The sequence below is a fragment of the Phaethon aethereus genome (genome assembly GCF_964289735.1).
Source record: "Phaethon aethereus genome assembly, chromosome: 12".
NCBI classification, from domain to species: Eukaryota; Metazoa; Chordata; class Aves; order Phaethontiformes; family Phaethontidae; genus Phaethon; species Phaethon aethereus.
The window spans coordinates 934,642-958,893 of NC_138588.1; the positions used below are offsets into that span (position 1 = coordinate 934,642).

Genomic DNA, 24,252 nt, shown 5'->3' on the forward strand with positions numbered 1-24,252 from the left:
AACCTGAGGAAATTCTGCTACTTATTTCAGCATGCAACCCTGCCAGCCGAGTACAGATTTTACACTCCGAAGCTTTCATGGGACTGAAAATAAGCTCTAAATCCATAACTAAAATACTTCTGCAGATAATCTGTGCACTCCTCATCAACACTTAAACATAATCATTCTCCCAAACAGGCTTACACTCACAGTTACATTTTCACCACTGCAATTCACCATAAGGACCAACTCTGGTTATATAAATTATTTTACAAAAATAAAACAGTATGAACACACTTAAGTAAACATTTTCAGTCACTCCAAAAACATTGTATGTGGTCTTTAGATTAAAGCAGTGACATCATCTAACAGAGGAAGCTGTATTTACCATCAAGTAGAAGATTATCGGCTGCAGAAAACAGCTGTAAGAGCTTTCCTAATTCATATTCTGTTCTACATTGCTGCATCATCAATTCAAGAAGAAACAACGCTTGTGATTCCAACCACTGCACAGGTAATTCTGAAGCTGCTGGTTCATCCTCAGTTTTAAGCTGTGTAGATAAAAATTTTTAAGTGTTGGAGGTTTTTTTTTGCAAATATATTCTGCATTTTGGTGGGAATTGCACTGGAAACGGAAGCTGTACCAGATCTACCTCCTTCTTTAAGAAACAATGAACTGCCATTCCCAAGGGGGCACTGATCCATCACTGATGAATGTTTGACTTTGATCTGAAAGTAGTAAATTTTATGACAGGGTGACCATCAATTACACTTGATAATCATGGAAGAGAGAAAAGATGCAAGAAGGAACAGAAATGGATAGATAAAATAAATTGCTTGGGTCTTGTCATACAGCTGTACACTTTATAAGCATATCCACTATCATCTAGCCTTAGCTTGAATTGCAGGAAGGAAAATCACTAATGACATGGAATGTTGATTACCAAGATATTCAGGGAAACTAGAGAATTGTGATGGAAAGGGAAGAACTGAAATAATTTGTGAAAACATCTGTATGTGACAAACAAAGAACACTGCATGAAAACACTTTGGTCCTCTCAAAACTGACTGCTAATCAGTGTTTTAATCGAAGTGTGTAATTCAGTTCACGGAGTCATTTTCAAAGAAAAGTCTATGCAACTACCAAAGCAGTATCACAGACTTTCTCAGAAACTTCGAAATGTATTCAAAGAAGTTGTCTTTCTTAAATAGATATTCCCCGTAAGCCACTGGTTTATCAGCTCAGTATTGACTTGCCCTGGTCAATATAAAATAAAGAATATTCCACACTCACTCACCACAAATAATTCGATTTACCAACAGTGGTCCTACCTGAGTCAATGCCAACCTTCAACCAGTAAACTGCTCACACAAGAAGGATGACACTGTATTTCAACCTGCCCATGTCAACTTAAAATGATTTAGAAAAATGCACTGCGGGTTTTGAACTGTCAAAAACATCTTTTCATTAACTGCCAGCAATAAAAAGAATCTTGCTTCACAAATCAGCTTCTAGATCACTCTAAGCATACCCTTTTTCGTTATTTTCATATCTGACATTAGATGCCTATCACATTCTAAAAAGGGAAGACCTAGGCAAAGACATTTAGGGAAAATGAATTTGCTTACTTTTGTGAGACTTTCCTGAAACTTGTCCAGTTTGGTTTTAGCTTCATTGTATTTTTTATAGTTCATACATAGGTCATACATCTCCAGTATATACAGTAAAGGGGAATCCTTTAAGACACAAAAATAGGTTATAATGCTTTCCTAAAAGTACCTCAATAAATGTAGAATTTGTCTTCCTCGGTACTAGAACAACAAAGTTCTCATTTATTAAAATGGCATGCAAGGTTGATATATGATCTGCAAATTCGTAATAGTTGGAAGAACTTCCATTCAAAGATTTTCTTACTTGACCGGGATTTTCAGTGGATTACCCCCAGGTTATCTAGGCCACAAATAGCAATCTATAGGCCATCTCCTCTGAGATGATTTGAGATACGCTCAAGTATACCACTAAAAAGACATTATCTTACCTTTAAAAAGAACTGGAAGCCATTTAGAAGTGTTTTACTTTTTTGCTTTCTTAAAAAGACTTTCCAGATAACTGATAGGTCATGAAGATCCCATTTGTGATTTTCTGCTGAGCTTTGAATATGGTTTGTTGCTTCAGCTCTGGTAATATCATCCACAGTAGTAATTATCCAAACACAGAGACAATTAATAATGTTTGCATCCTGTCATATGACAAAAAGGATGGTTTTATAACTACCAGAGACAAACATCACCTTGTTGTATATCACTTGGCCAAATGTGTCGTACTATTCACAATTACTACAAAAACTGAGAAAAAAACTTGATGAATGCAACATACATATCTATCATTTAACATATTTGTGCACAACCATCACTTTTTTATAAATTATTCCTCTAAAAGGTAAATAACTTCATCAATACTCACCTGGAAACATGCCGCTAAAACACTCAGAATGGGAGCGTGCTCTCTCAATCCTTCAGTCAAAAGGTAACATGAAGGGTTGGAGTTCCCCTGACACTGAAAAAGGATTTGGAAAAGACTATCTGCATATTTGCTCTTGAACACATTGGCAGCACTGTTATCAGGATTCCCTGTATCAGGACACAAAAACGGTAACTTCTCCAGTGCCAATTTTAAGTGATCTTGTAAAATGGGAGTGAAATCTTGAAGGATAGAAATGACCTACAAAACAGAACCAAAAGCATCTATACAGCATGAGATCCAAAGAGAACGAGGGGGAAGAAGGACTAAAGCATTAAATACACAGAAAAGACAAATAAAACATTCTTCAAATTTGATTTTTTACAACATTTTTTGAGATTTAGAAAGTGTTCTGTTGGTGTGAATTATTCTAATAAAATATTGAAGCTCATCCTTCTACATGAAGCTAAAATGCCTCTTAGAGACACTCACTTTTGTCATAGCTCTTCTGCTGCTAACAACGTATCACGAAAAGTGTCAAGTTAGTTACTGTTGTGTAACTACACATTTTTCTTTTCAAGGCAACAGATCCAAGTTAAAATCCTATGCCTGCTAAGTATCATCTCTACCTGGAATTTTCCAGTTAGCTTCCTCATATTACTCCTCCCAAATTGCTTTTAATTTTTACATATTGGTAATATTTTATTATTTTAAAAATTATGTTCAGAACAAAAATGGACAATTTGGATTGTCAAAAGCTTAAATATTTTTACACAAAATTCAATCTAAGTTTTGAAAGGAAAGATGAGTGGCTTTATTAAAACTTACACTGAACATGTGGCAACTCTCCAATAAAAAAAAAAAACAACAGTAACTAAATTATTTTAAATTAAGCTTACAAACAGTATGAGTATGTTATGATTTTCAGTGAATTTAAAAAGAAAATTAAGTCCCTTCCTGGCAAATACTTTTGTGTCCAATTCACTTCAAAGAGACACTCAGATCACTCCTCTCTGAAAATTGTTTTCTCCACTACTGATTAGTAACACCTCCTTTAGATAGGTTTCATGCTCTTAGAAGAATATTATTACATCTGCTGAACGGTTAGTTCCCTCTGCAGCCAATTTCTTTTGTCTTGTGTTAGCTTTTCACATACCAAGAGTGGGAGAAAAGTAGAAAAGTTGGGAAATCTGTCTGTAAGAGAAGGGCTATCATAATCAGAGGGTATGGAGCCTTCTCAGACAACTTCAAATTCCCTGGAAAGTGGTGAGGCTTCAATTTTATGTTGTCTCCACAATGTGATTCTTTTAACAAATCTATTTTTTTCTTCCTTTTTTTTTTGAACATCACAAACAAAGAACATTCTTGATAAACTCTGTCTTCATTTAAAATGATACACAGATAGCTTACCTCATCTGGCTGGTAGCTGTACATCTGGGTTTGGATGATGAACTGCAGCCAGTCGTTGGATTTGGCACATTCCTTTAGGTAAGACGTACTCAGTCCGATATTATGGAGTTTACAGAACTGCATTACCAAAGACCATTGCCTTCTAGAGTCACTAGATGTCCTGCATGGAATTTAAAGAGCTTCTGCTGTAATAGGCTGGTATGTATGCCAGATGTTAACGATGTTTAAACCCATCATGTGGCCCGAGATCCACTGCCTGCCAGTGGCAACACCAGCACTTCCACCGACTTCACTACAGATTAGGTCACATTCCACTGTGGGCGCTTCCATACTACACCCGGTGGCCATTCCCACCCACCAAGGCAGGTACATTGTCCTACCTTGACAATGTAGGCTTTGAAAAGAAGTCAACAATCTTCACTTGTAAGTGTGCTGCAAGAACTCTGTGGAACAGTAAGTCTAATGCTGACTGCAATTCCTTATTCTTGCCAATATCCATCTGTTACCTCTACTATTTGAAATACTAAGATTATATTCTAAATTCAAATATTGTTGTTCAGTTTACTGCAATAAAACACACATGGATGTCCCTAATATTATATGAATACAAAATGGTAAAATTCAGTGCTCAATCTCAATTTGCCAGCATAATCCTTTAAATCATGTTTTACTCACTTTTTTATTCCTTGATGCTCAACTGCATCCCAAAAGGCTTCTTCTAATGAGATAACAACTTCTGCTGCTGCTGCTTTTTCACCATCAGCCAATTTTGTTAACTCTTCAACTGTTTAAAAGAACATGTTACTGTTTCTGAGGTGCTATTTGGGATTAGAGTAAGGGTAATATTTTCAAAAGTACCAGTAGTTTCCTAGTTGGGACAAAAAGACACCTGTGGACCTCTAGTTAGAAATTAAACTTTCTAAAGATATTCCTAGGATAAGTTTAATTTCCTTACAGCTTTGAACATCTGATTTCACTGCAGCTGTAAGGCAGTTTTCAAGTACAAAAGAGAAAAGAGATTTTGTAGTGTCCCTTTGTTTAACCCTCTAGTTCAATTATTACAATGTCAGGCTGAACCTTACTAAATACTACATTGAGCCTTAGGCAGCTGTTTGACAGTGGCTATTAGAAACTCCTGCAATTCTGGCTGCATGCCATATTAAAGTTTCCCTGCTTTATTTGGCATGCCAGGTTCAAAACGCACCTTCAAAATTAGTAAAAAGCAGGAATAAAAGAAGAACAAAATTGTTAGCTCTTCAAAGAACAGGATGCTTTTACTGCATTCCTGAGAAGTTAAGCACATCTTTCAACCCATCTCTGCTTCTCTTCCCAATAAAATACATAGTACCCTATTTTAAGACAAACAAAAGACACCCTTACCCAAAGATTCTCTTATTTGATTGTGCTGAGATTCTTCATTTCTAGTTCTGTAACTGAAAATTAGGTTTGCAACTTTAATATCGACCCTGAGTTTCAGGCTGTTGAGACCGAGCAATTCTAGAAAACACACACAGGCCGCTCCTACTGAAGGTACACCGAAGGAAGAAAGAGCTAAAACATAGGCTTCATTTCCTGCTTGCTGAATCCTGAAACGAAAAGAACACCAGTTAACACATACAATTTTTAACCAGTCTTCGAAGGAATATTCCCCATGTAAACAAGTACCTACAAGGTTTACTAAACTCACAGACTTTATTAGCTTGAAAGATATTTACAACCCAAAAGTTTCATATTTATAACAAAACGCAGGTATAAAGGCTCACACATGATAAGCACAGAGTGTGCAATTTCATAAAATTTAACAAAACTAAAGCCAATGTATCTTCTATTATAATTAATAAAAAACACCCATCAGCAGTTTTAGCGCAAAAAGTCCCACTGCAGAGATTACAATCCAAGCACTGCAGCATCAAGAACCTGAAACTGATCTGTGGATTGCACTGAGGGAAAAAGGTACGCTAGAGGGTTCTACAGTGGCTGGCTCACTGGTTATCTGAAAGTTTTCCAGAGTAGTAACTGAAAAAAAATCATGCATGCTTGACTGTCTTTTGAACTATTAAGTACTTCAGTCTACATTAACGTACGTTTTCCGTTTTGCCTGAATCTTAGCTGTTTACACAAGAGAAACTGATTTGTACAGAAATGATTAAAAGAAACAAGTAGTGACTCATACACAAACAAGACATTTGAGAAACAAAGTGATTTGTTCTGATGTAACGCCTCCTAATTTTGAATATACTTAATAGTAGATTCAATGCATTCAAGCAAGATGTGTAATTTGACTGCACCCTTTTGAACACATGATTTTGAAGCTTCAGCCAGAAAATTCAATTCCTTTAATCTCCAGTACCTTATTTATCTTATTAATTTAACTAAAGAAGTGTCATCCTTAGGAAATGTCAAAGAAAAGGGGCATCTTTTTTCTACAAAGTGATCTAGAGGCTCAGGTCCCTAGAAGAAAAGTCTACCTGTGTTTGATATGACTAGGATGTTTTTCTTTCCTTGCTTTCATTGTGCAGACTTTATTTGGGCAACTCAAAATACAGTTCACCTTCTTTTAGCTGATATTTGATTTCTCTCCTGCTCGATGCTAGACTGAATAGACTCCTACAACACCTAAATTTCAAGTGATGCAACACACACCACTTGTTTGCTGTTGAGGAGGATTAATGTTACTCCATGTGCTAGATTATAACTTCAAAAGAACTATCCAAATGTCATTTTTGAGAAGACTTACAACTGTTTGGGGGATTTGCTCTTTACTAACTGCTGGACCAAAAATGTACCAAAAGCAAATGATGGACGTCCATGGTGCAAATAGTACAAAAAATCCAGTCGTTCCATTATAGCATATTTGTTCACCAGTTCAGGGGATGAAAAATGAGGAAAGTCACTTGATCCATCTAGAAAGAGTATCACCATTATTATGAGCTGATAAACAGTTGAATTAAACACAGGAAATGGCTTTCAGCTACAAAACATGAGATGACAATCAAATACCTCTCCTCTTGTTCTAATCCAAATCTCAGCATATCCAAACTCCACTGAAATTCCAATTCTCACTGAAAAGTCAGAACTCTAGATCACCTCCTAGGTCCTCAACTTGCTTTTAAAAGAAAACACTGCTTTTCTATCTCATAATACATTTAGAAAAAAAATCTGCCTGTGAAGAACTTAATGGAAAAGGTAGCCGACCTAGGATTTAATTTCAAAACAAAATTTTTGTAAATTACACTATTTTTTGGTAAAAGAAATGACCTTTTGAACAAGTTTATCTGCCAAACCATTCCAATGCAAGGTATTTTATCCTAGGTGCTCAGGCTAGAAAAGCGTATAAAACTTGAAAAGTAACATACCTGATACAGCAAGAGTATTTGTTGACTGCCAGCCAAATAATTTAGTGGGATCAAAGGGTACTAATGACTGAAAGATTAGAAACAAAATATATTAAGGCAGTTTAAGATATTCGTATCAGACCAGACTATAGAATATTTTAAGGAGCCATAGTAGTAGACAATCAGGAATGGCCTGTGCTGCTATCAAGCAGTGATGTATCTTGTGCAGTTCTCTCTCAAAGGTACGTATTGATCTACTCCGTAGGATCAGCATGCAAAGAAGTGCAAGGAAAGGCTTAGACTTTGGTCTAAGGAAATAGGGAAAGAATGTGCTTAAGTATTTTGCTAAACTGTCATCTTAGCACAGTTAACACTTTCCTAATAATGAATAATACGTAGCATTTCTTCCAACTTTCAGTTTATTTCATACCACAGATCTGAAGTAAAAGGCATTTGCCCAGAAATGGGTCATGACATTCCATTAGACACTGTCTTTTAACTCTAAATTTAAATTTCCCTTAGAAAATTAAAATCATTCTAATTTTTGTAATACTAAACAACCTGCCCACTGAACACTGCGAGAGTATAACTTCTTGTACGTTCCAGGACCACTGAAGTTAAACACTGCAGATGTCTTTACATGCCTGGGGGAGCAGGGAGAAGCCAGACTCACAGTATTTAGATACCATTTTAAAAAACTGTTCAGAATGAAGCTATAAACTTTAGCTCCAAATTAAGGTTTTCAAGGAAACAACATATGGTCCCCACCCTCCAGGCTTTAGCTGAAAACAAGCTTCTCCTAGTTTAGTTTTGTTCTGCCCAAAAGCTCTACCAAGAAGCATTTTGGGTACCTGAACAAGATGGTAGAGAGAGATGTCGGGTGGCAAAATTCCATGAGAAGTACACGGGGGAAAGAGAGCAGCTTTGAGTTTGGGGTAAGGAGTCAATGCCATTTTTAAGAGCTGTGGATCAACTTTCTTTAGAGGTTTTTCCATATCTTCATTCTGAAGAACCTGCATGCAAGGAAGCAAAATTATTTCATTCAGAAGAAGAAACTGCATTAAGATAACAATAAAACAATATCTGAATGCACCAAACAAACCACCTCACGAGAATTTGACATACAATGACAACACAGAAAGTACCATTTTTTCCTGTAAAATCCTTTTAAGTTACATTAGACATATCTTCAACAGTACCTGATGTTTTAGGTTACTGTGCTACGTATCAAAAAATTATCTGTATTAATAAATTCTGTTCCAATATGTGGTTCACTGAGCATTTTTCTTTTAAAAGTATAATGTGCTTTTTATCTCTATAGCACAATGCAACTGGTTAACACAATGTAACCAGTAAGCTGAATTTTGATATGTGTCCAGATTTTCAGCCTTTAAAAATAAAAATATGGAAGCTGAATAACACCTATGCAGATCCAAGCAGAAGAGCAGTCCCGTTACCCATTGCTTCGTTTACTTAAAAACTACAAATGACCACAAAGCAGGACAGTTGTCTAACAAATACAGGCACACCATTTTAAAAGTTTATTGGAAATATTTTTCCAAACTAAAACTACTTGAGGAACACAAGTGCCTATAAACACTCTCTGCTGTAACTGTTATGAAGGAGTTAAAGACTCCAAATCACAGCCACAGTGTCTTGCTATTTCTAAACCATATAACCTCGAACCACTCGCTTCATTTGGTCAATGAACACTGAAACATGGAACACCGAAAACAGATTTTTGTATGAGAAGAAATTCTATGATGGCATTAGTATATTTATTTTTATTAATGTATTCCTTTGACTTTTCAACACCCTGTGAGAATTTGTCCAAAAGCTTATCAATAATTTGTTGCACACAGTACCTGATCAATACCTCCAGGTGCGTACATTGTAGTAGCAAGTGCTAATAGTGTACGTCCTTCCAGGAGCATGCTACTCACACTGGCTTGATTACTAGGAATCAAGATCTGAGCATTTGCTAGACTAGCCTGAAATATCATCTTTGGATCTTAAAAGAAAAAAAGTGAGATTTAACTTAATGCAAAAACAATATTAAATCATTAAATCATGCATTAAAACTGTTCTACGACTACTATGAAAAATGCTGAATTTTCTATTTTTTGTTGCTAATAGTGATTTTTCTCAATTTATTTACAAACACAGATAAGCTGTTCTAAATTTTACCAAGCTTTCCCCAATTTCAAACCACAGTTTTACCTACACAGAATGATTCAGATTGAGTCTCACAGTTTAGGATTGTATTGGTTCAATTCTTTATCCTACATTGATAACACTTTCCGAAAAAGCTTCACTTTGGCTTATTTTTATCATTTGTTATCATGTGACTCTACAAAAGATGAATGTTTTAAAAAAAAGTAAAATTAGTTAAGAGCACAAATTCTACTGATTTTCAATAACAACAACTAAAAAAAGGCAAACACATAATCCAAGGGGCAGAGAAGTCAAAATGCACCACAAGAACTAGACGAAGCTTTAATTTTAATAGTATGTGTATATTCTTATGAATTCTCCTTCTGTTCAACCTGTTGGGAATATAATCAAATTGGAGGCAATGACGATAGTACACATAACAATTCTCACATATCTACAGCCTCCAAATCATTATATATAGTTTAGGCAGGAATTATAATCCACATTTTAGAGATGAGGAACTGATACACATGTAAATGATTTGCCACAGTCAAAAAAAACTTTGCAGCAGAGAATTCACAGAATCACAGAATGGTTTGGGTTGGAAGGGACCTTTAAAGGCCAACTAGTCCAACCCCCCTGCAATAAGCAGGGACATCTTCAACTAGAGCAGGGTGCTCAGAACCTGACCTGACCTTGAATGTTTCCAGGGATGGGTCATCTACCACCTCTCTGGGCAACCTGTTCCGTTCCAATTAAATCCATTTGTACCAAATATTGAGCTAGCAGCATAAATGTTGGACCACCTCTTGAGCAAGGCCAGACTCCTACCTCGTGGATTACTGGCAAGCCCTCGACACCGCACAAGAAATTCAAACCAGGGATGAGCTTCATGCAACTCCTTGTTATCCAAAATAGGGCAATTTGAAGGAGTTAAACTGGAAATAAGATGAGTAGCAGCACAGTGAAAATACAGTATTTGTAACCATCTTCTGCCCCAGTATAACACTGCATTAAAAATTAAAGAGCATCTGACTTGTTACAGTAACTTATTTCATCCATTCTTACGAAAGAGTCAAATCACATCACCCTTCTGTACAAGATGTACAGCTTTAGCTCATACAGCATCTCTGACAGTTCCCTTCTTTAAGATTATGTTTCAGTGCTTGCTTTGTTTCTGTAAATCAAAGTAATAGTTTCCAGACCTGACAACTCCAAACACTTTCCAAAGGAGGGACCTGACTCACAAATACCACTAAGCAATAGTCTAAATATATTATGCAAACTAAAATTGATTATACAAACAAACAAAAAAAACCAGAAAAATATTTGTCGGCTTTTTTCTCGTCCACTTTCACCTTCTTAATAATTACACTGTTAGATTGGAGTTACAGCTAAGGAATTTTAATTGCAAAGTATTAATTAAGTGGAAAATATTCATCTAGTTCCAATACCTAATATTGTTTTCTCCTTCAAATCCCAACTAACCGTAATTTAAATGGAAACCAGCAATTTCTGTATTTGTGAACGTATCAGGAATAAACTCATACTTGTGCTCAAGTGAGAGTTTCTGAAGGACAAATTGTCTTGGCTTATTTAAGATTGTATTGCTTACAACACCATACCAATTACAACTATAATTGTTTTCTTTGATGACTGACACAGAAATTAATATTGACAAGACAACCTGAATAAAGCTTCAAAATACATCATGAAACCTAACACATTGCCCCACAGTTTTTCATTAAATGACATTGTTGTGACCCAAACAGTCTTTCTCGCCAAACAGAAAGGGTCAAGGAAAACTCTTACTGCCAACTATTAGAATTGCATTTAAATATTTAAATCTGCATGAGATTTGAGGGATGAAAAGCATTCATACCTGTAATAGTCTAAGTAAGTGTATAACAGATACTGCAAATTATGTTCTAAACAGTGAAGGACAAAACGAGCATGGAAGTCCAAACCACTTGCAGCATTGTATTTTGGAACAGGGTGAGGATTTTGCAGTACTCCCCCAAGGTAAGACAGTCTTTGGAGTAGAAGTTCAAAATCTTCCAACTCGGAACGGACAAAAATTCCATTTCTATCAGAAAAGAGAACACACTGATTAGACAGTTATCTCTTTAACAGGTTCTGAAAGGTGTTTTCAGTTCAAAATTATAAAGCAGACTTCTAGGCGATTACTTCACTACTGAGGCAAACACAACATGCCAAAATAACGTCTGAGAGCACTCAAACAGTATCATAGTTCCTACAGTTCACTGCTGAGAATGAGGCGTGAGGAGTGAAATGCCATGTGCTTAGAATTTTCTCCCTTGCATTAAAACGGGCATCAGGAATATAATCACTATGAAAGACTGAAGGGCTTGTAGAGGATTCCTATTGCTCTCATGTTTCTTACTGTTTTCAGATAACAGAAAGTGCAAGTACAAGACTAAAAATAAATTATGGATTTATGTTGTTTCAAAAAAGGGCACTAAACACAATATAAAAATTAATATATATCAAAGATTTTATTAACATGTACTGCTATATCTGATTTTGGCTTCACATAGGATAGAAAGTTAGTATAATGCATTAAGCACACATACCTAGCCAGCTTGTTTAATATATCATTTCTCATATAGCTACTACATAACATGTTCCGGTCAATAATGTCTGGAGTAAGAGGGGGCCAGTTAGCTTGTCCACACAAAGTCTGGTTGGGCTCAGATTCTTCAATCCATGAACAAATACTAAGCCAATCATGCTGGGCTGTCAAGTGCATCCAAAGAACTTCAGGATTACATGTCTTGAGCTCTGTGTTTCAAAAAGGCAAACTGATGAAACCAGCACACACACTACTTAAGGAAACACTGACATTTCTTTATACATGTACATATTTTTAATGACCGGTTGCAAATATGCTGAGATTAAGTATACTGTTACAGCATGTTAGAGCTTTATGGTGGAAAAGCTAAATGTAATACTACAGTGTAAGAAACTTTACAAAATGTAGTAGAGTATGACATTTACAACAAGTGGCCATGCATTAGACAAGTTCCTTTCGGCTAGTTCCAAATTTTTCTCTACAGGAAAAACACAGATCCCTGCCAGAACGCAACAGGATAAAAACACATGGCTTACCCATTTTCACTGACAAAAAATAAGTGACCTACTGTGGCAGCACACAACTTTAGTTATATCAATGCCATTCCTACACAATTGCAATACAGTACATCAAAGATGGATTTTTAATTCGCAATTTCTTTTAAGTCCTTAGTACCAGGATACTTGCCTTGGCGTGGTTTTCTGGGGAGAAGAATCATTTCCTGAATAAGCTCATCCCACCACTGAGCCCAGTTAAGCATCACTCTGACTCTTCTGTGGTGAGCCCGATGTCTATCGCAATTCAACAATGAGTCTAGAACAGCTGTATGTCTGGAAAAGTCTTGTTCCTTTCTCCAGTTCTTGAAACTGCAATGAAGTACTGCATTAGGACACTTTCTAGTACTCTTTTAAAAAACAATCCACAATCTAACAAATAGAAGATGATGCAAGGGTCAACAAATTTTGCTATTCCGTTTTGAAGAGAGTTCTGGAAGTGGTATAGGGACTTACTTCAGCTAAAAGTCTGAAAGTGCATATGAGAGCAATGGGCTAAGAATTACCTCTTTTTTCCAGAACTGACATAGCAAACGATAAGTACCATAACATTTTAACAATTATTTAACTGTAAAATTATTTTTCTAGGTTACTTTAGTTTGCTATATTATGGATATCGTATGTCAAAAACAGAGTAAACATCCCATCTGAACATGTTTCATTTTATTAATAATTCTGATACTATAATTTGTGTTTTTACTTTTATTTTCAATAAAATATTGCATTTATGGTGATGACATGAACAGAAGACCTCTGCTACACTGACAATAGTATGTCATGACTTAGTCTGAAAAGAACATGACAGCAATTGTTACATTAATGAGAAAAGTAATCAGTTCCCACCCTTATTTCTGCAGATGATGACCAGTGTGAAATTAATAAAATTACAGAAAAATGTATTTGTTAGTGCAGTAAATCATACGAAATGTAGAAGCCAGCATATTTTAAATCCTATTAATGTTATTAATTAATAATTAAAACTGATAACCCACATTACCTGAAAAGAGATTGAATCTCTTTATTTTCTTGGAAGGATTCTGAGTAACAGCTTTCAACCTGATGCACAAAGTCTATCATTTTCTTCTCTTTTTCAGAAAAATAATTTTCTTCTTGTAAAACTTTCACCTTTAATTCAAATTAAAGTATTACCTCCAAGTACAATTTTTATCTACTTATATTAAAAGTTGTAAATGATCGTGCAAGCATAAAGACTTAACGAATCGTAGGAAAAAATGATGGAAGCATTGAGGTAAATAACACTTAAACTACAAGAGGGCCAGGACTTCATAGTGTGTGCAAGCAGGTGAGAACTAGATCACAGCCAGAACAAAGAAATTATATTTTAACCAATTTTTACTTCAACTGCAAATACAAAAGAACACAGGCATGCCAATGACATGTTTCAGCAACTAACATGGCAAGGATGCAAGGACAAAACCTGTTCGTTCCCATTCTGAAAGTGTGTTCAATACAATGCTTTTTCTAAGCATAAATACACACCAGACTTCAAACCTGAGAACATCAGCTAGACAAAAAAATCCTTTTCTACACCTACCAACAAATCTCGTACATGTTTATCAACTGTGTAGAAACATATCTTATGCAATTCCTCCTTCACATCAAAGCCCTAAGAAAAAAAGAAGATACTCATTGTATGCAAACTGTACAAATGTAGCTGTACACTGACAGAATAAATGCACCTGCTTTCTTTTCAAAGCACACAACCTTTTACAAGCATGCTTGTGATATTTGCTTCCCCAGTTACTAGAGATGTCATAATAACCCAGTGATCTGCGTGATGTCTCCAGCATGTCTGGATACAAAATGTGTACCCTTTAATACCTGACTTGCCAGAATCATTTTTATGCTTTGCTGATCATGACATCAGTCAATACACATTCATAAATAGGCTCCCTCAGCATTATGAAGGCATTAGTGATCAAAGCAGTTCTTTAAAACAAGTTAATTTTCACTGTAATGCATGTATGTGGTAGAATCAATACATCCATAAGACAGCTAAATGCTCCCCATATTCTTAGCATTCATTTATTTCGTTAGGCATAAAGAAGTGGTAAGAACTATCAGCATGCTTACTGAACACCTCTCACCATATTTCTTAAAAGTTCTGAGGCCTCTCTGGTATTGTCCTTCAGAAGACAGTCATAGACCAGATTCAAACCTGTCTGAATAAATTCTTGAAGACTTTGAGCAGGATGCTGATGCATTCGGAAGAAGGTCTGGGCCTCTGGCATTTTGTTGCTTAAGATGGCCTCAGCAATGACTTCCTAAAAGGGGAAAAAAAAATGGAACAAACTGATCTCAGTAATCTTCAGTGTTACTATCTTCAGAATCCCTATATTGTTTTTTCCCCCAATAGTTTAAAGACATTTCCATATTAATAATTTCCTTAAACTATTTAATTAAAATAGTAAAAAATGGATTACTCTTTTTTTACCTCTGGTGTCAGTTTTTCCCACATGCAGCTTTCTTCTAATGTAGGTAGGTCTTCATCGAGATCACTTCTTGTGTCTACTGTATTTATTTGTGGTCGAGGATATTTTCTCAGAAATTTTCTAAGTTTAATAATGTAATCAGTTAAAATATCTGCACCCTTCTGCAGGAATTCATCAGGTTCTGTTAAGAGCATCCAAGATACCAGTTAAACAGAAATGAACAATACGGCATTTTCCAACACTTAGCAATGTTGAATGCATCACCTCAGAGGAAAGAGCACATCAGCTCTGTACTGCAGTTTGACCTGTACAGGTACTGATACTGTCCACCACTACCAGTGGGTCAGGATGCAGTCAATCCTACCAGTGCTCCAAAGAGGTCCCCCTGTCCTCACTGACGTGTTCTCCCCTTCAGGGACAAGTAAACGAGAACTGACATTTTTAATTAAACCAACCAATTGTTAGTCAGATAAGTCCCATTTAAAATGCAGGGTCATTTAAACATTAACATTCATGCAGTAAGAAAAAAGACTACTAAAAATCATACAGAAAAAAAATTATTAACAGTTAATGGTCTGCATCGTTTACTATCAGAAGAAATCGGTTCCGCTTTAACATGTATAGCCTGTCGGTCCACAGACTAAAAAGCACCACAGAGACAGCAATTCAGACCCAGGCAGCAGTGCAGCACGTTGTATGTTGGGATCCGTCACCCCATTCTCCATAGCTTTCTCTAGTAAACCAAAACTGCCCTCTGGAATTCTGTAATTTTAATACTTCGCTAGTACATCAGCTGTTACTCTACTCTTTTACCTTTTAGGCTGTATTTCAAAAAGCAACACCTCAGCAACAGTGCCAGCGCAAGCAGTCACGCACTGCCACATCCAGGCTGCAACCCCCACCAGACACTGCTTCTTGTTTCTGCGCCACCCTTTGGGTTACAGTGGGATGCGTGACTCCGTTGCCACACAGTACATCAGACTGGGAAGTGCTCCAGATAAAAAATAACCTGGTAGGCTATTTTTCAGCTGTATCAGTTTCTTAAACTAGTCTATTCCATTTCACAGCCACGGAAGTATTTGTGCCAGAATATTTCAAGTGGCAGCACTGAGAAAAGAATGAGCAGCTGAGGGCTAAGCCATTTAACTGCACTACCATCAAGTACCCAGCAACAGCCTGAAGTCCTCTTCTGCCATTCTTACGCATCTTAAAACGATCCTGTTCACAGTATCCTGTCTGAGAGTTGTTTGGGCTAACAGAGATACTGGATTCAGATTAATTTCTTATGTTTCCCCTTAAATAAATAACATCTGTCATTCACTTAACTCTAGAACATTTTTGTATTAATTCTAAGCAAATCTAGGCTTTTAGTTAAAAAAATTAATTGTTCTTACTCACCTAAACAATGACACATTACATTACTACATATGATTCAAGATGAGTTATCTTACCCTCTGTGTGCACAAAAATGTCATCAAGTTGCTTGCTAAGGAAAGTCAACGTGAGGTTTAGCAGCTGCTCAGAGAAGTGTTTACTCTGAGGCTCCATATCATTTTCTCTGATTGCTGAGCAAAGCAAGTTTAAAGCTGGCCTCAGCTCTTCCAAATCTGCAACATTTACATTAAAAGTTAAAACATCTGCATTCTACCATATGACTGATCACATAAATTTAAAATTTAAATTTAAAGTCATAAAGGTATGCTAAAAAATCCTCTAAAATGTGTCAAACAATAGATACAACATGCTTTGCCTTCACATCAAAATGCTTGTAATAACCTATGCCACTATCAAAACACACAAAAACCCCCACACATTATGCACCATTTCCCAGAAGTAGAGAAGTTGCAACATAACATCATACAAGAGCACAGACAATTCAATCTGCTTTTGCAAACCCATAGCCATAAATGAAAAGGCAATTCAATTTAAACCTCTGTGTAGCTGAAAGTTTTTTTACTTACTTTTCAGGTAAGACTGGGATGCACTATCAGTAGACTGTTCAGGTCCAGAGCAGGGTGCAGACAGATTGAAAAGACTTTGTTTGCTTTTTAAAAATAAGTCTACTGTGTCTAGTTGACGATTTTCCAAACCTGCCTAGACAAACGTGCAGTAGAACAATTATATATGTATTCTAAAAATATATATTGTCTGCTTATTGCTAGTATTTTTACTTCATACTCAGTGACAAAGTACACACACAGAAAAAATGAAGAAATTTGAACTATGTGTGCAACACCTGTAGCCTGAAATAACAAGGTGACCTGTTCAGTACCTGCCATGCTCCTTTAATAGGCTTTGCAGAAACCCTGCCCCTGTATCTTGAGAGACAAAATGTTAATTCAACAATTTATCAGAGTTTGACGTGGAATATAAAATAAGTACTGTGAGGATCAGGACTTTGAATAAGCTTACAGCAACTGAAAATTGCTGTGACATGCCTCCTGCACCCCCCAACAATTCACTTTCCATCGCGTCCTTCAACTAAATCCAAAAGAACCCTACCAAATGTCTTCATCTAAGCTCCCTCCCTCCAAACACAACTGAAAACACAGACTGACAGTGTACTGAATGATGGTGTGAACAGACTGTTGCAGAGTCCCAGACTTCTGGAACAATATTTTTTTTTAAACAAGGATCTCTGTCTCTAAAAGAACTAGAGCACTGGAAGACTGCAGAGACACAAGGAAACTTGTTTTGTGGTCTGGTACATTAAAAATATTTTATCACCTATTGTTAAGGGATGCCAAGCTACATCTGGTAGCTTTAATTTCTCCTCTTGGCTTTACAAGAGTGCTATGATAAAACAAAAAATCTAATTCCAAGGATTTATTTTAATATTTGACACTTTGCAAGAGGACAAAAGCTGCTCCAGAAATTGGCAAAAATGTTTTTGGGTCCATTTAAGAAGTAGTTTTGAGCACTGCTTAGTTTAAAAATTCCTTTTTTTTTAAATGTGTGTTGGCTTTGTTGCTGTATTTCTTCTTTTGGGTTACTTGGCTTTTTTGTTTATTTAATAACTAAATCACTACTTTTTGCCCGAGGTTACTGAGGCATACTCTTAATTGTGTCTAAAACCACCACTAACATTGCTAAACTGCATTCATTACTTTAGAGAAGTATTTTTGTTATCTGTAAGACATGAAACGGATTTCTTTACCTCTAGCGCATGTATCGGAATTGAACATCGTTCCCATCCATTGAGATGACAAACAGAATCTACGACTCCAGCGCTGCCATAAATCATCAATCTATTCAAAAACTCGTCTTGAGTTAAGCCAAACAGAATTAAGGAGAGATCATTCTCTAAATAAAAGAATTGAACCATAATTAAAAAAAATATAAGCAAGTTGCTACACTTATCTACTGCCTCTCTTCCAAAATAATGGTGCAAAGCTGCAGCGGCTCCATTTGGATTTCGCCTCAGCAAGAATGCATTGGAAATTAGCCAACAGCAGCCAGGCAGACAGGGAAGAGCAGCACTACTACAACAACAACAAAAAGCTTTTATCAGAAGTCTACATCTGAACAATTATATATCAAACCCCTCACCTGTCAGAAGTAGACATAATGGCACCTCTTCACTGCAATCCACATAAACACTATTTTTGCCAAAGTGGTAATAGGTCACATCTTGCGACTCAAAATCCCAGAGAGCAAGGGTCAATCCTTTGTCATTTGTTAATACTACAAACACCGCTTTAACTCCAGTTACCAGTTTACACTCCAGTTTCACCACTTCTTGTGGTGCTTCTATGGGGATTTGTTTCCACCGCTGTCTTGCATTGCTGAGGTTTGTACCATCGCTTTGTAATGGTTTGGAAGGGGCCCATGTAACAGTCCGTGGAACAAAAGCCACCATCTTCTCAGAATTTTCATAGATTTCAGGATCATGGTCTTCAAGATGGGTAAAAAACTGATACCAAGGCAAATTCAAGTCATTCACCAAATCTGGAGAACCTGGTCGTCTTCTCCTTACTGTATCACATAGAGAGGATAAGTGTGCCTTCCAGGACCTAGGGTGAAGAAAGAAGTTACTATAATACCAGGTATTATGCCAAGAACAATGCAGATAAATCAATTTTTAAAGTTTACTCAGTTAAATAAAATGCATTTTAAGCTTACAGATTCCACCCAGCATCTTGCATTTTAACGTTAACATGTCCTATTTATTTCTATCTAAATACTGTTTGCAGCCAAGTTGAGGGATCCCAGGTGCATTAGCTGACAGCATCCATGAAGCTGAGCATTTTTAGTAGAAAATTAGTTTCCTCACAGAAAATACCCCCATCGATTAAAAAGAAATAGTAGAATTAAATTAATTCCAGAATTGAGTATTTATTATTATTACATCAAGTTATAATTAATATATTTTATTAGTATTAATATCTCTGCTATGAAGGGTCACAACACAGTTAAAATGTTTTACATGAACACAAAACTAAACATGCAACAAACTGTAAAGTACTTGGAATACAAAAATCTGCCAAGAGTGGTTCAAACTAAAGGTAACACCCTAAACAGTAATTACTATTTGGAAGCTGTTCAATGGACACATGTAAAGTTGTTTCTGCCCATTTCCTAACATCATCCTAACATTCAAAAGATTTAAAGCAGAATAAGCTGATTTTACTTGCCACAAGTACCATGTAAAAAAAAAAAAAAAACAAACCCAGTAGTTTATCAATCAATGATCTAAAGGAGGCAAAACCCAGCTTGTTTTAGAAAGTATTTTCATTATGTACCTGTCTGTGCGGAAAGGCAACGACAAAAGCTCCATGCTGTAGTCAGAACTAGCAAGGTCATCCTCATCAACTCCTTCAGGAGGCTTCATCGGAAGATCTTCAGAATCTCTCTTACAAAGCAAATGCCCAGGGAACTCTCTGTAAATAAATAAATATTTAATTTAACCTCCCTCATAGATGATTTAAGATATTTTTTTCCTTCATGTTCAACTCCTCCAGGTGCCATCGGAGAAGCAGTCTTCTCTCAGATTAATAGCATTCACAAAAATGTATTGACGCAAGCCATCACAAACTGATGCTATTTCCTTTGAGATGAACAACATCTCTAAATTACAACCTAGTCCTAGTCTATCAAGCAAAATCAGTAAAGCTGTATCAGAATAGTTTAACAATCCCATACCCTACGGTATTTCTAAAAGGTGCTACCAACCACCACTGGCACTAATTGACAGCACATACCCTAATCTTCCTAGAAAAAATACAGAGTCCCACAAAGTTCTTCTATTTCTTAAAGTGAAGAGCATAAATTGGAGCAAGTATTAGTGGGCAATCTTAAAAAAAATAGGAAATTTCCACTCTACCACAGAGCCAGAACTCAAAATAAAAAGCTGACAGCATCTCAACTATTATAGGACCAAGATTAGGCACTTTTTAACGTTAGTTGTACTTAAAACTTTAATTTCAGAATTCTACTTCAAACGTACCTGAAGTACATGTTTAGATCCACAGAGATGGCATAGTTGGAAGAACTGATGATCACAGCAACACTGAGATCATGCGACACTTTCACTGCAGTGAGTGGCGATGTGATGGCTGGACTCCTGTCCTCATCCGGCATGTCTCCCTGGCAGAGTGCTATGTTCACGTTTGCTAGATTTGCACCATCAAAGGAGTCAAATATATCTTTAAACAGTGTCAAAGAAAACACCAAGCCTCAGATTGTCCAACAAACAAATTATATAGAAGGTGAAGACGGTGAATATCTGCTAACTTTGTGATCTAAGCCAATCTCTGCACAATAAAACATTTATAATTGCTTGTTTTGCAAGAGCATTCTAAGCTCAGCTAGGATCAGAAATGATTTGTGCTAGGTGCTGTATGAACACGAAACTTGTGCCATCTCAAAAGAGTTAACGTACTTAGAAGTGAACTGGGACCAATATATATTGACAGTTACATGATTAGGAGGAAAAAGGAAAAAAAACCTGACTTTATTGCATTTTTTTACAGCCGCGTCAGAAAAAATTGACAAAGAATAGGTTAAAGTTGAGCACCTGGTGAAACGGCCTGACAGGTTTGAGCTCCTGTTCTTTAGAACACAGAAGACAGCTATGTGGTTTCCAAGCTGATTCCCTGCATATCTGTCATTTCTGAAGGACCTACTTAAAAAAGGCTAGTGAGAGTAGATGTAAGCCTGTTTCACACAGATGCATTTAACAAGAACGCTGAAAACCATTACTCCAGTGTGAAACAGATTTCCAGTGCCATGTCGAGAAAATACATTTGATACATGACTATGGCATTTTTTACTACAGTAACTACCACTTTGCTACACAACCCCTTTATGGAAAGTACCTTCACAACAGATGCTTGAATGTCTTTCAAGAAACTTGTGCTTAACGCTGACAGAAAAACGACTTTGTTCTTCCAGACCATTTACATTGAGAGCTAGTCTCTATTGCAAAGGATACAAATCCAACCAGAACTATCTAACAGAAACAGGATCCCCCTGCAGAAGTGTGCATCTGTTATTCTCTCCAGAACTTGTGGAGGCAAATCAAGGGTAAAGCAGTCACATGTCTCTACGGGTGAGTCTCTTCCAGGAAAGGTAAGATGCACAATCATAAACTTATTGAGCAGAAGTATGCATTTGTTGTTTCTAAAAGACAGTATCCTCAAAGAGAATATTGAAGACAGACCTGTAAATTTAAAGATATTTTAGGATTATAGCAATCTGGTACATTTGATTTGTAAAGACAGCTTGAGAAAATTACAGCTCAAATTCAACGCCTCTGGTACCATCTTAATAAAGGCTGGGATGGGGTGGCGGGGTTTGTTCTGTTTTAAATCTCATTTTCTGTGTCAGGAGCACTGACAGAACAGTTTCGTAGAAACAGTGCAGGCTTTTAAAGTGGATAATACTACGAAGAACACAAAAAATCATCACAAAATAATATTTCAGTCAGCACTGAAAATAAAAGCTACAATCTTTGGAAATAAAAATACTTGACAGAGAGTTTAAGAACACATAAAACATTAAAGGACTAGATCCTGGAAAGACTGTGCATTCTAACTGTACGCTATATTTGCTAATCATAGAACATAAACACGTAATTAGTCTTTGCAGAAATATTGAGGAGCCCTATCTCTACATTTTCTTCTCATCAGTTCCAATCCTAAAGGGAAAGTTTGAGACCACAGGGTTGCATGACTGTGTTTTATTAGTTTATTTTTAACTTCCTATTATCCAAACACCTTACCCTACAACAGTTTAATTCCCTCTAACGTCACTTTTGAATACAGAAATGTCACTATTGTTTTTCAAGTTAATTAATACTGCTACTGATGACTTTAAATCAGTGTGAAAGTATTTGACACTTCTCTAGTGTTCAATCCTTCTGCATCTATTTGTTTCATCAGATGAAGCAGAATTCGACCTGTAATAATTTCAAATACAGAATACACATTGAAATTTACTCACTAATGTTTTTCACTTCAAGGAGCTTTTTAAGTGTATCTTCATTACAACTGTGCAGGGAAATCGGGTTGTATTTTCCATCTTTTATAGTGAATTCATAGACAAACAGTTCTTGACTTTTACTAAGAGCCAATATTTTTGTCTTGTCTGCTTGTAGATCATCATCATCTTCCGTATTCTCCCACATGAAGCTGAAGATACAATATTCAGTATGTTTATTGATCTTACTCTCTTTCCACATTTCATACAGTGAGCAGTTCTGGAAGTGGGCTAATGATAGACAGTACAACTTTAATCTTTTGCAGTAAAGATTCTGCTGCCGCCCCCTCCCCTCCCAATACTAGAATATATTTCATCCCTAGCAGAGACTGCAATGCAAGACAGCACTTGAGGAATCCATACTTCTCTTCCATTCAAGAACACAGGGAGAATTTTGTCCTTTTGTGTTTCTTTCCTTTAGTGAGCCACGACACATGCCATGTGAATGATGCTCTGCTTCAGGACTTTTTTTAGGAGGAGGAACATCAGCTAGTAAGAAGCAGAGCATTTTGCCCATTTCCATCTTTTGCCTCCCTGTTACTTGAGCCGAGAATCTCTTCAGGTGTCTGTCTCCGCACCTGCTCTCCTGTGGAGAGGGGAGCAGGCAGAAAGGAAATGGCTAGGCCACTCAGGATGGTGCAGAGGGAAACAGGAGGCTACAACACTGTAAGGGTTGGTGTTGCCAGGCACTGCTGATGTCCAGAAATGCAATGTGACTGTGGTTTTGACTCAGCACTAAAAGCTACTAAGCAGACTAACATCTCACGTGATCGCTGAATGTCATGCACAAGAGCTTGCCCCTGACCAGCAGACAAGGAAGTCAAGCTGCCAGGGCACTAGGAAATTTTAAGCCAGCAAACTCGACCATAGCAGGAGATTTTTCTTCTTTTTTTTTTTTCCCTGCTGTAATGAATACACTCACAACTACATAAACAACTAGATACAAACAAATGTCCCCTTCAGCAATGGGATTTTAAATGGAAGGCATCCCATTTCAAGGCAGGGTTTGAAAGTCCCCCTCAGTCTCCTGCAGCTTTCAGGGCTTGCCCTCGCCTGTGCAGGACTGCTCCCTTTCGGGGAGCGCCCTCAGCCCCTGGGGTCCGCCCCGCGCCTCTCACCACAGCAGAGCGACGCCGAGGACCCCTCCCAACCTCCCCTTCCCCTGCTCGCCCCCTGCCACTTACTCAGCCCAGGCTCCCGGGAGAATGCTGCCCCGGGCCCGGCCGCCTCCGCCCGGCACCAGGAACTCCAGGTATATCCCACCAGGGGCCAGGAGGCTGCCCAGAGCGTCCTGGCCCCTGCTCAGCCGGACCCAGGCTACGTCCCGCAGGGAGCTCTGCACCTCCCACGAAAGGGACGCCAGCAGTACACACAACTCCCGCTTCACCCCCTCCATCCTCCTCAGGGAGGGCCGTCACCCCCGGCCTAATGGCTGCCCACACCCCAGCCAGCCGCCATCTTGGATGGAAGACCCTTTTCTTCCGGTCAGCTGACAGCACTCACCAGTGCCACGGTGTGACTACAACTCCCAGCAGGCACCGCGGTCCAGTGCCGGCGGGCGGGGCGGCAATGCGAGCTGGGAGCTGTAGTCTCCCTGGGCGCCGGCTGCGGCGAGCGGGGACCAGCCTGCCGCCACCGTCGCTCCCTGCAGGCGGCGAGACCAAGGTAGGCGACAGCCTCTGGGGACCGTTATGTCCATCACAGCACCCGGGGACACGGTTCAGCACACAGCTGAGCCGTCGGAAGAAGCTCAAAACCTACAGCAAACCTTCCCCTAATTCCCATTATCCAACCCGGTCCTCCCCCTGTCAAATCGTGCAGCTTTAGCTTGCAA

General features: G+C 37.6%; 1 protein-coding gene across 1 annotated transcript in view; it reads right to left on the minus strand.

Annotated features, from left to right (window-relative positions):
• SPG11 (SPG11 vesicle trafficking associated, spatacsin) overlaps window positions 1-23,814 on the minus strand; it is a gene marked incomplete at both ends in the record, with an annotated part of 35,090 nt that extends 11,276 nt beyond the window's left edge. Inside the window, 28 exons of the mRNA XM_082004899.1 lie at window positions 368-530; window positions 1,609-1,716; window positions 2,019-2,219; window positions 2,444-2,701; window positions 3,851-4,010; window positions 4,526-4,634; window positions 5,231-5,436; window positions 6,588-6,753; window positions 7,207-7,273; window positions 8,037-8,198; window positions 9,051-9,196; window positions 10,171-10,277; window positions 11,222-11,425; window positions 11,934-12,141; window positions 12,608-12,798; window positions 13,484-13,611; window positions 14,042-14,113; window positions 14,595-14,771; window positions 14,942-15,120; window positions 16,391-16,546; window positions 16,901-17,033; window positions 18,097-18,242; window positions 18,489-18,952; window positions 19,682-19,819; window positions 20,386-20,584; window positions 21,373-21,600; window positions 22,383-22,570; window positions 23,603-23,814. Coding sequence (XP_081861025.1) covers window positions 368-530; window positions 1,609-1,716; window positions 2,019-2,219; window positions 2,444-2,701; window positions 3,851-4,010; window positions 4,526-4,634; window positions 5,231-5,436; window positions 6,588-6,753; window positions 7,207-7,273; window positions 8,037-8,198; window positions 9,051-9,196; window positions 10,171-10,277; window positions 11,222-11,425; window positions 11,934-12,141; window positions 12,608-12,798; window positions 13,484-13,611; window positions 14,042-14,113; window positions 14,595-14,771; window positions 14,942-15,120; window positions 16,391-16,546; window positions 16,901-17,033; window positions 18,097-18,242; window positions 18,489-18,952; window positions 19,682-19,819; window positions 20,386-20,584; window positions 21,373-21,600; window positions 22,383-22,570; window positions 23,603-23,814 — 4,876 coding nt within the window. The remainder of the gene's footprint in view (window positions 1-367; window positions 531-1,608; window positions 1,717-2,018; window positions 2,220-2,443; window positions 2,702-3,850; window positions 4,011-4,525; window positions 4,635-5,230; window positions 5,437-6,587; window positions 6,754-7,206; window positions 7,274-8,036; window positions 8,199-9,050; window positions 9,197-10,170; window positions 10,278-11,221; window positions 11,426-11,933; window positions 12,142-12,607; window positions 12,799-13,483; window positions 13,612-14,041; window positions 14,114-14,594; window positions 14,772-14,941; window positions 15,121-16,390; window positions 16,547-16,900; window positions 17,034-18,096; window positions 18,243-18,488; window positions 18,953-19,681; window positions 19,820-20,385; window positions 20,585-21,372; window positions 21,601-22,382; window positions 22,571-23,602) is intronic.
• Window positions 23,815-24,252: the final 438 nt, after the last annotated feature.